This window comes from Lipotes vexillifer, unplaced genomic scaffold, assembly GCF_000442215.2.
Source record: "Lipotes vexillifer unplaced genomic scaffold, Lipotes_vexillifer_v1.1 scaffold366, whole genome shotgun sequence".
NCBI lineage: Eukaryota > Metazoa > Chordata > Mammalia > Artiodactyla > Lipotidae > Lipotes > Lipotes vexillifer.
The window spans coordinates 2528897-2542534 of record NW_006780143.1 but is presented as its reverse complement, the minus strand read 5'-3'; the positions used below and the strand labels follow the sequence as shown (position 1 = coordinate 2542534).

At 34.9% G+C, this 13638-nt stretch overlaps 1 protein-coding gene across 4 annotated transcripts in view; it reads left to right on the top strand.

Annotated features, from left to right (window-relative positions):
* Window positions 1-11484, top strand: part of ERCC8 (ERCC excision repair 8, CSA ubiquitin ligase complex subunit) — a 59140-nt gene extending 47656 nt beyond the window's left edge. For 3 of the 4 annotated variants that reach the window (XM_007453229.1, XM_007453226.1, XM_007453227.1), the window contains 3 exons: window positions 1742-1939; window positions 5901-5981; window positions 10655-11484. In XM_007453229.1, the coding sequence (XP_007453291.1) occupies window positions 1742-1939; window positions 5901-5981; window positions 10655-10723 (348 nt within the window). In that variant the 3' untranslated portion in view covers window positions 10724-11484. The remainder of the gene's footprint in view (window positions 1-1741; window positions 1940-5900; window positions 5982-10654) is intronic. The other variant, XM_007453228.1, reaches the window with a different exon arrangement.
* The last annotated feature ends 2154 nt before the right edge of the window (window positions 11485-13638 follow it).

Below are 13638 nucleotides of genomic sequence, written 5' to 3'. Positions count from 1 at the left end.
AAAGCAATTATACCCCAATAAAGATGTTAAAAAAAAACAAAACAAAACAAGAAAAAAACCAAAAGAAGGAAGGCACGCTTCATAAGAGGAAAAAAAAAAAAAAAAAAAAAAAGAGGAGGGGTGGAGTGGGTTTCAAAAACCCAAGTCTACTGATTATAAGTTTAACGTTTTAACATTTCACTGTACCGCTCCTGCATTGAGATAGTTGAACACATGTGCTCATTTCTGTCACATGTTAACCTCGAGGGTGGGTAAGCCAAATGTAGTATCCACAATTATCAGCATATATCCATTTGAGCCTCAGTGTTTGTTTATACACAGAAACACACACACACACACACACACACACACACAGAGACTCCCACCCAACCTTTAGAAAAAGAAGAAGGCAAATCACTCACTGTCTGTTTCAACTCCAGTATTAGCCATAGTGAAGGGAGATATTGGTGATATGCTTGCTTATAATTCCTAAATGATTAGATACTGGTTTTACACTTACCCTAAGCTTCTTGTCTAAATTATCACCAGGAAGTAAACCTTTATCCCCAAGCTTCTCAGACTTTGATGGACCTACAGGACATCTAGGGATCTTGTTAAAATGAAGGTTCTAGTTCAGTAGATTGCGATGGGGCCTAGAATTTGTTTCTAACTGCTCGGGTGATGCGGATGTTGTTGGTCTTGCATCTTTGACTTACAGGTGTAGAATTTTTGTTTTTGTTCCAAATATACAATTATTTATAAAAAGCTGCAATTGTAGTATACACAGTGTGTTCTTTGCTTTTTTATACTTAGCTTTTATCCCTATTTTCTGCATAATTTTCATACTTATGATTTTTTAAATTTCTATATAAACTGTAGAGTTAATATAACACTATTAGGAATTTACATCTATTCTGTTACTTTGCCATTCTAGATAGTGTGGAATTGAATTCCTCTCGGCATGTACCTTTTTGCTGTTTAATTATTTCCATAAGATAAATTCCCAGTAGTAGTTACTAGGTCAAGGAATAATGTCTTTGTTGTTTAAAGGGTACAGAGTTTCAGTTTTGCAAGATGGAAAGTGGTTAGTGGTGACTATTGCACAACAATGTGAATATACTTAATGTCACTGAACTGTACACTTAAATTGTGGTTAAGATGGCAAATGTTATGTGTATTTTATCATAATTTAAAATGTTATAAATAAAAAGAAAGTTATCCTCCCTCCAAAAATATATATATATTATATATGTATGTGTGTATATATATAATTTTTTTTTCTGGAGGGAGTATATACATATACGTGTGTGTGTGTGTATATATATATATATATAAAGTATACTTTTATATTTTGTTGCATAATAAACCATTTGGTCTTTTAGAAAGAATGATCAAATTGTGGTGCCACCTACACGTTTACCTCACTTGTACTAGTATTGAAGTGTCTCAATGGTTTATTAAAATTTTTGCTAAATGGTCTAAAATGATTCTTCAAGGTTGCCTTAATTTGCATTTTTATTTCTATCACAGTTGAAATGTGAACATTTGTTTTTGTGGGTCTTTTTACTATTTGTGTTTCCCTTGTATATGAAATGTACATTTATGTCATTGGCCCTTATTCCTATTAGGACATTGATCTTTTTTTTTAGACTTACTAGAGTCATTTCTATAGTAGAATATTTTAAGTAAATATTTTTTCCTATCTTTGTTATCTTTTTAATTCAGATTTAAGTGAGTAACTTTATGCTTTTACATCCTACAGGTGAACTATGGAAAAGTATGTAATGACAGTAGAAAAGGATTGAAATTCACTGTGTCCTGTGGCTGCAGTTCAGAATTTGTTTTTGTACCATATGGTAGCACCATTGCTGTTTATACAGTTTACTCAGGAGAACAGATAACTATGCTTAAGGGACATTATAAAAGTGTTGACTGCTGTGTATTTCAGTCTAATTTCCAGGTAAGAATGATATTTAGGGGAATTTAGAATGTTCGGGTAGCTAGCTTGCCAGAGTAGTTGTATACAAAAGAGTAAATTGCAATTTCATTCTAAGGAATTATACTTTTTATCCACATCTGAGCTAGAGTTTATTAAATAGAGGATAGATTTTTTTTAGGTGGCATAGGATGTCTCTGTGAATCAATATAATACTGTGCAACTTGACTGGGATAAATTCTTTCTTTTGTATATGGGCTTCATTTATTTGGCAGTTGAAAATCTCTGGCAAATTAAAATAATTTCTTGCAAACGAGCTTTTGGGGAAAAAATGGAACATATGTGTCTCATCTCAAAATATGGTTTGTGTATCTTGATTTACGTATGTGTGAATGTCTGAAATTTTGTTTATTTTTTTCTTATTTTCTGCCAATGACTAATAAGTCTACTTTAGTGTTGATGCAACTTACATAATTTCTTAAATACCTATGGTTTTTGTTTGTTTAACATCCTAACCTTTCTCTTTCATCTCACCAATGGAGCAGATTGTTTTTTTCATAGAACATTTGCACAGATTACCTCATATGCTCCTTTAAATGAGTCTCTAATGTAGCAAGATTGTTGGTATTTTCCCTGCATCGTAGGTAACAAAAATGAGGCTCGTGAAAATTAAATACTGAAAGAATGAATATTATGGGTTATTAGAGCTAGGAGGGACTTTATCACCTTATTCATTCATTCATTAATACTTATTACTTAATTTGTATCTGACGCTGTGAAGTAAGATATACAGGGCTGGTTTTTCAGCCAGCACACATCAGCATGGCAGTATCCATTATTAAAATACTCAAATTCATATCCTGCTGTTTGTTACATAGCTGTTGTACTAAGCCCCCTAAGTGACCACCAGCTTCACCCCCTTCCCTGGGGCCTCCTAGACCCAGTAACTAAGAGGGACCTTCAGACCCTGCTCCCTCTCTATGTCCAGTATCTCTTTGGATTGGCCAGTGTCCTGATGTACCAGTTATTAAATATTTTTAGTGTTACTTCTGGGAAAAGGCTACTAAGGCAACCAGAGGGGTGATGTGACTTGCCTCAAATCTGCAAGTAGATTGACTAAGCATGATTATCCATTCAAAGAAATTCTTAGAATACAGTACCTCTTTTCTTATCCAGAGTCACTTAGAGACACAGCCAAGATTTTAACACAGGTATTCTGACTACCAGTTGTTGCTTTCCACCAAATAAGAGCTTCCTAGAATGTATTGAAAGTATGTCCAGATATTTGATTCCCTTTAGTCCCTGGAATAGCTGGGACAAGCCTAGGATAGCCAGAGAGCTGGGGCCAGTTGCCTCCTGGCAAATACCATTTCTTTTATTTATTTATTTATTTATTTAGCTGCATTGGGTCTTCGTTGCTGTGTGCAGACTTTCTCTAGTTGTGGCGAGCAGGGGCTGCTCTTTGTTGTGGTGCACAGGTTTCTCATTGCGCTGGCTTGTCTTGTTGCAAAGGACGGGCTCTAGGCTCACGGGCTTCAGTAGTTGTGCTGCGTGGGCTCAGTAGTTGTGGTGTCCGGGTTTAGTTGCTCCACAGCATGTGGGATCTTCCCGGACCAGGGCTCGAACCCGTGTCCCCTGCATTGGCAGGCGGATTCTTAACCACTACACCACCAGGGAAGTGTGACAAATACCATTTCTATATGTGCTGTGCCCTAAGAAAGATTTGAATCACTGCATTACATCAGAAAGCTTCCAACTCTTATCCCATTCCATCTATTATGATTTCTGAAAAGGAAAATAATTATAAATCTGAATTATAAAAGTAAAGGAGAGTAGTATTTTTGCCTCCATTCAGCATCAGAACCCTTTTAACCAATTACATGTTACACACAACCCACTATCTGAAAATAAAATTGATATTTATAGTAATTCTATCATAAATGTAAAAATTTGAAAATATATACCCAACATCAAAATAAATAATGATAATAATTGATTATTTCCCTTTGACTAAAATAGGGATCCATGAGTCCATTCTGCTATTAGTAAGTAATAAATTGAAAGTCTGATGAGGAATTTACATAATCTCAAGGTAACACCCTACAAAATATTAATTACAAAGGTAAAATGAGTAATTTTACCTTGAAGAAGACTGGCATACATCAGCTTAATCAAATTATCAAAGTGTGTGATATTCCTGGCAAAGATACATCACCTGAATTTAATCATGAGGAAACATAAGACAAGGTTATCTCACCTTAGTATATCTTGGGTATATATCTTCTCAGGAAACTAAATTGCTCTAGGGCACTGAGCATATGAAAATATCTTTGCATCATCCATAGTTAGTGTAACCATACATTCTAGATTTAACAATGCAGTCTGTAGAATTTTGTTCCATTTAGGAAATCTGATAATGTGTAACTAAATGTAATTTACTTAATTCTCATTATATCTATATTTCCTATAAATCACTTCATAATCTTATTTTCCCTTTACCCAGAACCTTTACATATTTTTTTTAGAAAAATACTAATTGTACCATGCCTCAAATAGCTTTTGAGATGAGTAACAGTAAAACTAAATAATTTCCTGCCAGAACAGGAAAAAAAAGTTATAGTTAGAAATATTTGTGTAGAAATATATTTGTGAGAAAAATAAACATTTAGTCAGTCAGAGGTTTATAACCACTTAACATTTTGCTTTTTTTTCTTTTTAGCCCTTCCTCTTTGCTTAGTAGGTTTTTAAAAAATTGACCTAGTATTTTACATCCTGTTTTTTTCTTTTCACACTATGACTATTTGGTTTACATCCTGCTCCTTTCTCCTGACAATATGAATATTTTCCACTGTCATTAAATATTCTTCAAAAATAAATTTAGTGATTATGTAATATCACATCATATTAATGCAGCATAAATTTAGAGATCATTACCCTGGACAATAATTTTTGGAAAATTATTATTATTTTTGTTATTATAAATATAATATTGATGATAATATCCTTGAATTTCATGTGTGTCTTTGGCATGACTTCTTAGAAATGCATATAGAAACTTCTGACACATGTTGATTTCATTCTCTGAAAAGATTATAGCAATTTATACCCTCTGTATGGGAGCATATCTATTTGACTGCTGCATAGGAATATTTTCAGTACTAGCCAATATAACATATTTCTGAAGTTTTGTGCAGAGGTGAATGAACATTGTTCAGTACGTGCAGGCAGCATATCCATAAAGACATTGACATTGACTGTGCATCAGCCCAAGCTGCTTATAAAATAAGCTTCTCAGCAAGCATGGCATATATGTCTTAATGCTCTTTAGTTGAGTTCTTTTTTTGAACTTTTGGTCTATTTTAGCTAGAAACTCATATGGTTTCTTCATTGAAGTCTTTATTAAAGCTCAGTTATTGACAGAAAAGGACGAAATTTATTTCTTCCATTTTTTTCTCATTCTCTGACACTTGAAATAAATGGATACTATGGGGCTTCCCTAGTGGTGCAGTGGTTGAGAGTCCACCTGCCGATGCAGGGGACACAGGTTCGTGCCCCGGTCCGGGAAGATCCCACATGCCGCGGAGCGGCTGGGCCCGTGAGCCATGGCCGCTGAGCCTACGCGTTAGGAGCCTGTGCTCCGCAATGGGAGAGGCCACAGCAGTGAGAAGAGGCCCACGTACTGCAAAAAAAAAAAAGAAAAAGGATACTATGATTGATTAAAAATTACAGTGATTGTTTTTGTGAATTTTAACATGTTAGCAACATGTTAACATATCCTAATACTATTTTTAAATACAAAACAAGTCTTTACTACATCTTAAACAAGCAGAAAAAAACATCAGCCCAGTTTCTTTGGGGAGTAGAAATAGAAGCAATCTTAATTAATCTAACCTAAGAAATAATCATTTAAAAATTGATGTCATTTATTTCAGATTGGCACCAGCTTTAAAGTGACCTACAATTACATCTTTGCTTTGTGTTATAGGAACTTTATAGCGGTAGCAGAGACTGCAATATTCTTGCTTGGATACCATCCTTACATGAATCAGTTCCTGATGATGAGGAGGTAAATATTATTTATACAAATTGAACAGTGACTTCTAAATCATAAAAAAAGTTTTTATTAATTTACTTTATATGAGAGAAACTTTTAAAGCATTTCTTGCTATATTGTGATTGTAAAAATAATTTGCCTGTATAATATATTTGGAAAATTCAAAAAAATAGTAAGAGAAGAACATAAATTTCTGAAGTTTATTAATTACTATTAACATTTTGATTGACTTCATTCTTGTTTTTTCCTGTGCATACTTTTTAGCATGGTTAATATTGTGCTTGAACATACAGCTTGGCATCCTGCTTAAGACTTTTTCCATGTCATTAATAAGTATTTGTAAATATTGTTTTTAATAATATAGAATTCTGTCATTTATTTACCATAATTTACTAAAATATTTTCCTATTGGAAGACATTTCTTTTGATCATTATAAATACATCAAGGTAAATATCTGTTCAAAAATTATTTACATTTCTGATTACTTCTTTGGTTAGATTCCTAGAAGTAGTGTTACCTCTTGAGTTATCATGTATGACATGTTTAAGGTTCTTTATTCACACTATCAAATTTTATCAGTTTACACTTCTACCAGCAGTCTGTTAGTGCCTATCTCAGAGCATAAACTGGTACAAATATGACAGTATGAATAAAGAACCTGAAAAATGTGGTGGGAAAACAAAGATAAATAAGACATGATTTCTGGTCTTAGGTAGTAGCCTCTGAATTTTTTAACTTTTTTGTCAAGCTATCTAAAGGTGAAATTTTCCAGATTTCATCATGTGTCTAATTTGATTTATTATGGCTTTGATTAGTTTTAGTGTACACCTGCTTTAAATACTGAATTTTTTTTGTACAAAGCTTAATATGTTCAAATAATTTGGTTCAGCCATTGATTTTGCATTATTATTTAATTACTGTGTCCTGCTGTTTGGGAATTACTATATACATTAAATCCAACTCATAATACTATAGGCCATTTTAGAAAGTTTAACAATCATTCACCAAATGAAAACTATAAAGAAAAAAAAACTAGAAATAAATCATCTTTGGGCTTCCCTGGTGGTGCAGTGGTTGAGAGTCCGCCTGCCGATGCAGGGGACACGGGTTCGTGGCCCGGTCTGTGAAGATCCCACATGCCGCGGAGCGGCTAGGCCCGTGAGCCATGGCTGCTGAGCCTGCGCGTCTGGAGCCTGTGCTCCGCAACGGGAGAGGCCACAACAGTGAGAGGCCAGCGCAAAAAAAAAAATCATCTTTGACTTGCGTATGAAAAATGGGTATTATTTAGAAGAAAACTAAATTGCTTATTTTATAAAGAGAGTATGTGACTCTGATGGTGTATTTCCTCATTATATAGTTACAGTGATAGTTTGAACTCCCCATCTAGAAGAATTTTTGTATATGGGAAGTTAAGCTGAACAAGTAGAAATCAAACAGAGGTACACAAAAAATAAGTTAGCTTTATAGTTAAGCTTTAGAGCTATGAAACTTTACCTTTTAAAATGCACTGTATATATGCTTTAAGATAGGCACCATTCTCAAATTAATATAAAATGGTAGGTGCTAAGATTATTTCCACAAAATTTTAGTTTGAAAGATTTCTGTGAATGTAGGTAGAACATGAATATGATCATGATGCAGATCCCAGTAGAGAAGTCTGTCTACACTAGACCCTGTTCCTTACATGTATATTTACTATTTAACTCATATTTTAAAGTATTTTCATCTCACCTATCAAATGAAGGACTGCTGCAGTTCCCCAGAGAGGCAACCTAACACAAAACAAAAACATACACATGCACATACTCACACACTCACTTTGTCTGTAGTTTCAGGTAAACTAAATAGTAGTAATACTGGTAACTGTGTTCGAATCCCAGTTCTGCCAGTCATTAGTGATGTGAGACAAGTTTATGATATCTTCAAACATCAGAATCATCAAAGCAAAATTGTTCTTAGGTTTCCTTTCAAATCCACCCTTGAAATGAGATTTACTTCTCCATCAACCAAGATACAATCCCTTAGGGGTGTTTTCTTCTGATATCCAAGATAGAGGAGGAACTTAGTTCTACCATAAGAAATTGAAGGGCATTGGGTAATAGGGACAGGTTTTATGGTCTTTAAGCATAAATCCTATTATTCAGTTGGCAGGCTGTTTTGTTATATTCTGAGGAATCTGCCTTCCTTTTGCCCCCTCTTCCTAACATTTGGTCACAATCAAAGCAAGCCTATGTAACTCCTACTCACTTTTTCCTGTCTGAGATCTCTAGAGTGACTATATTACAGTTTAAATCTGACCTCTCATCAAGAATCTTACTTTATTTTGACAGTTACACAATATGTACCTGTTTTATTTACCACTTGTGTAAATGTATAATCACTTGCTATATTGAGACAACCCTATATTCTACCTATAAAGATTTTCCACTAATTACCAGTAAGAAATTTAGAATTTATCAAGATGCATGTGTGGAAGATGGTCCAGTTTGGTTTCGTTCTTCCTTCCCGTTACATGGACCTGAACTAGATCCCCTTTAAACTCATGCTTCCCTGTCTCCATAACATTCACAACTATCTGTCAGTAGAACAGGCAGGCTGGATGGATATGTTCAAGCATAGAAAGAATGTCCACTAGGAGGAGATGTTGTAGAGAAAACTGAAGTAATAGATGGTAGTTAACTTGATCAGTAGGTCTCAAACAGTATATGTGTACCACATCATATATAATATTTTTACTGCAGCTTTCAATTACAAGTAAGATGTTTTATGTGTGTTTTTTAACAATAAAATGTACTTCTAATAACTGTAATATATTCATATTGTTATCCTTTACTGCTATAAACAGTAAAATTTATATGCAACTGCCTTTCCAATTTTCACTTATTTTTGTTTGCTTACCATAGCAACAATAATTTACATTAAAATATAATTTTGCTTCTCTGTTGATTTTTAAAATGAAATTTAAATGTTTAATAGGTTACATATTGGGCTTCCATAGTGAAATTAGAAGCCATGGCCTTTGTATGGTTCCTCTACCCAGGGACATTTTGGGGTAGATATCTAAGGCAAAGTTAAAGGCTTTTAGAGCTAGAGTAGGGAAGAATAATCACCTAACCCCTAAGGATAATACATCTTTAAATAAACTGTCACTAAATAACCTAACTTGGTAGTTAAATTATAAACCCAGAAAGGTAGGAAATTCAGTAAACACTTGGATGAAAGAATAAATAAACAGTCTTCAGTATGTTACTCTTGCAAATCAGTGGACTGCTACTAGAAATAAGTGAATAGTTTGCTGAGGTTTGGTAATAGTTTTGGATCTGGACACCAGGTATAATGGAATTTTGTTTGTGCAACTAAGTGACGATAGCCAATATTAGGTTTAGTAATGGTGACAATACCACCATTAGACTAAGTAATGGACTCAGATCTAAGCTTTAACAACTATAAAGAATACCTAAATTCACATATTGTTTTCTGACTGTCCTGGATGATACTTGGGGAATTTACTGCAAACACCCACTTTTTCTACTGTTATCATTGTTTGAATTTTAAGAGTCTAGATCATCATGTTCATCAAAAGGAAATGAACATTCTCAGACATACAGTAGGGGCTACCCTTAACATAAAATATTGCTATATGTTGTAAAAGGTAATATATCTAAGATAATTTAAGAATAATCTAAGAACTAATACATTATTGGATTTGGAGTCTGAACAAACTGGCAGCAGACATAAAAGCTGCAGAGTAGGAAGCACACGTGGCTCATAATGCCCAGATACTCAAAAAAGAGATCATTTTAAAGTCCTTTAATCATTTGCCAAAGAATAAGAAGGTTAGCCATTCAAAAAATTTCCCCAAACAAGTGAATTGATTTGAAATACCACAGGTAATTAAAATTCCTCTGTTGCTGATTACGTTTATTAGGTACAGCTTTAAAGTTGTGAGAGTACTGTGATGTTTTGTTATTTTAGATAAATACCATCTAATGCATGTTCTCTTTCACAGAAATCTCCCAGGGAAACCTATGTGCTAATGACAAAATGTTACCGTTTCCAATACATTTTACCTGCCTTTTTCAACTGCTTTCCTAGCTACATACATACATACCTACATACATACATACATACATAAACCTCGCCACTTAATACCAAAAATGATATTACTCTGTTTGATGAACACCTTATTCCCCACATGTGGATATTTGCTTATTTATAAAAATCAGGTCCATCCAAGCTGTAAAAAGTTGCTCACATTAATAATTTGGGCTCTCAAGGCAGACAATAGACCTGAGTCCAGCCTTAGCCACATGGATATTAATGTGCCCTCTTCTCTGGGTAACTCCAAAGAGGTGTAAAAATGCCTTAAGTAATAGCAGCAGCAGCGTGTGTGTCTCTGTATCTGTGTGTCTGTGCGTGTCTGTGTGTGTGTATGAGGTAACTACTTTGAAGGAAACAGATAATTTAGATAAAGTCTGATATGTCTATTTAAAATGAAGTTACATTATTTTATATTGTATGCAGGGTGTTTCTTTTGTTAACTTTTGGTTTGAAATTAGCAATTATATAGTTTCTTCAAAAATAATCTAGTTGCTTTTTATCTGATATATTTCATAACTATATTGTGAGCCTAAAATTATGAGGTAGAATAATTGAGTCTTTCTTTTTTGCCCCTTTTTTTTAGACTTCAACCAGAGCACAGTTAAATCCAGCATTTGAAGATGCCTGGAGCAGCAGTGATGAGGAAGGATGACTATCATTCTTAGTACCTTTTTGTCTCTATTGATGAAACTTTTAAAACAGAACTGTTTTATTTTTTTAATTGTCCAGTGACAGCTAAATTAGCCCTGAATTTGGGTGGTTTTTTTCCTTTTTTTAAAAATGAGGTTAATAGTTGCATGAAATCCTGCAACAGAGTTCCATATAGTTTATTTAATCAGAGCATGTCTCCTTGATCCCAGTTGCTGGTGTCTGCCGCAGCCCATGTAGCTATAGTAGAAGGAGACAGGTCATGGTAGCCCCTTTGTGGGAACTTGAGCAGATTGTGTGAACAATAAGATGCAGTCTTAGAGGATGAGCACGTAGAGGTTATCAGCACTGACTTTCTTCTGCTGGTTGTACCATCACCTTGCTCATTTTCACTTTCAAGAATGATTTTACTGAGGATTATATCAAAAAGTATAGTTGAGAAGTTAACATCAAAATTTGTTTATTGTTATTTATGTATTCCATTTTTGCAATGATTTCATTTACTTAACCGTTGTCTAGCTTTATGTTAAATTTTCTTGAACTCATTGCCTTCCACAATCTAAAAAGTGCATCACAGGAGGTATTTAGCTTAGGGAAAATACCATGTGTCCTTTATTTTAATGCATCAGATGGCAGCTTAAACTACTCTTCTATGAATCTGTTTAAGATGTGACCAAGTCCTACTTCATTCATCAAAGCAGAAAATATCCTGGCAGGGAATTTGGCTTAAACATGAAATGTCATAAAATTTCTATTTTATTTTCTACTCTCCTTGTGTCATAACCCACAAGTGATTATCATGAACCTAATCTTATATTCCCTTTCTTTCTGATTCTATCAATAGGAGACTAGTGAAAGAGGTTTTTGTGAGCTTGAATACCAAGTATACAGTTGTTGAGTTTTTAAGTGTGTGCTAGGCCTCATATCAGACCTTTCTGGCCAAACGTTTTCCATACGTTTACTTTATAGTTGATCTTCTTAAGCCCTGACCATTTTACTCTCACTTTTTCTCACTTGGTGAGGATTCTTACAATCTTTGAGAATGCTATTGAAATTGGAATTTTTTTTTAATTTTAAGAAAAAAGGAGTCTTTCTCCAAACTGCAAATACATATAGGTAACTGGTACATTTCGAAAAGGTCCATCTGCTGGGGATGTGGAATGACTACCCTCCTAGAGCCACGAGATGAGTCTAATCCACTGACTGGGCAGCGCCGACAACCAATGAGGCCTTATCAGTACCTCGAGTCTGCGACATTACATGTTCCTGTAGGCATCCATAAACCGTTTTCCTTTTCCCCTCTGAGCTTTTCTGAGTCAAATCTCAGCCTGTTCCTCAAAGTAGTCGGAGATGGCTCCACCTGAGCACTCACCTATGTGCTGTGGGCCATTTGTGGGTTTGGTGTGAGGGTCTTCTCAGGAGATCATGGCTCTCCACAAGCATTGTTCAGGTCACAAGCTTCTCTGCTATGTCTGCTTCCTGCTGTCGCAAGCAATCCGTTCCCCACACTAGTAGGGTATAAGAGGTCCCATCCCTGGAGACCCTGGTGCTCAGTGTTTAATGAAGAAGGAGGGGAGGGGAAAGGAGCACCAGGTTCCAGCATATCCCCTGCCAAGACCTGAAGAGTTGATCCAATTAATTTTAAACATACAAAGCCCTGGTCCATGCATATGGGCCCTCATAAGAGCTGCTGCTTATCAACATGCAAAGAGTCCCATGCTCAAAACAAAAAATGTAAAAGATGAAGTTGATGCCACCGTTGCTTTCCTAGATGTAGACCCTAGCCCCTCTAAGGTTGATTAGGACACCCTAGAGAAGGGGGTCACTGCTTACAGAGAGGCCACTAGCGACCAATAGAAGCTTATTAGGTAAACACCCAACAGAAAAAAAAAAGGAAAAGTTTTAGTCATCTAGAGGTACAAGCCATTCTGTACGTTTTAAAAAAAAGATGGCAGTGTGAGAAAGGGACTGATGATTCCATGGACAGGGGCAATCCCAGGGGTAAGTTGCCCAGAAACACCTGGCCCCTTCAGCCTCCCCTTTTCCCTCTTATTAGCCAGAAAAAGAAAGTAAAGACTGCACCTTCAGGGTGCAAAAGCCTGAAACAGGAAGAGAACAGAAAAACTGACTGCCACTTTAGGTGGATACAAGCTCAAGGGGAGAAAAAACAGGAACTTGAAATCTTAGGTACTAAGCAAACACCAGTCTAGCAAACATAATGCTAATTGTAGATTACTTAATGATTTAAAAGCAAAAACAGAAAATAAAAGGTAATTGAATAATATGTACATAAATATAATATTAAAGCAAAGTTTTATAATTTGATGTAATTGAAAATCCAAAATTTATATACTAAATGAATATACTAAAGAATTTATATAGCAATAAGATTAAAATGCCACCTTATGATGGATTACTACAACATTAATTATGTGGTCCCATCCATTGGGGCCCCCATACTCAATATCCAATGTTATTTCTTTTAAATTTTATTGAAGTATAATTGATTTACAATGTTGTGTTAATTTCTGCTGTACAGCAAAGTGACTCAGTTATACATATATATATTCTTTTTCATATTCTTTTTCATTGTGGTTTATCACAGTATATTGAATATAGTTCCCTGTGCTATATAGTAGGAACTATATTTTATCCATCCTATATATAATAGTTTGCATCTGCTAATCCCAAATTCCCAATACTTCCCTCCCCCACCCCCCTCCCCCTGGGCAACCACAAGTCTGTTCTCTATGTCTGTGAGTCTGTTTCTATTTTGTAGATATGTTCATTTGTGTTGTATTTTAGATTTCACATATGAGTGATATCATATGATATTTGCCTATCTCTTTCTGACTTACTTTGCTTAGTATGATAATCTCTAGGTCCATCCATGTTGCTGCAAATGGCATTATTTCATTC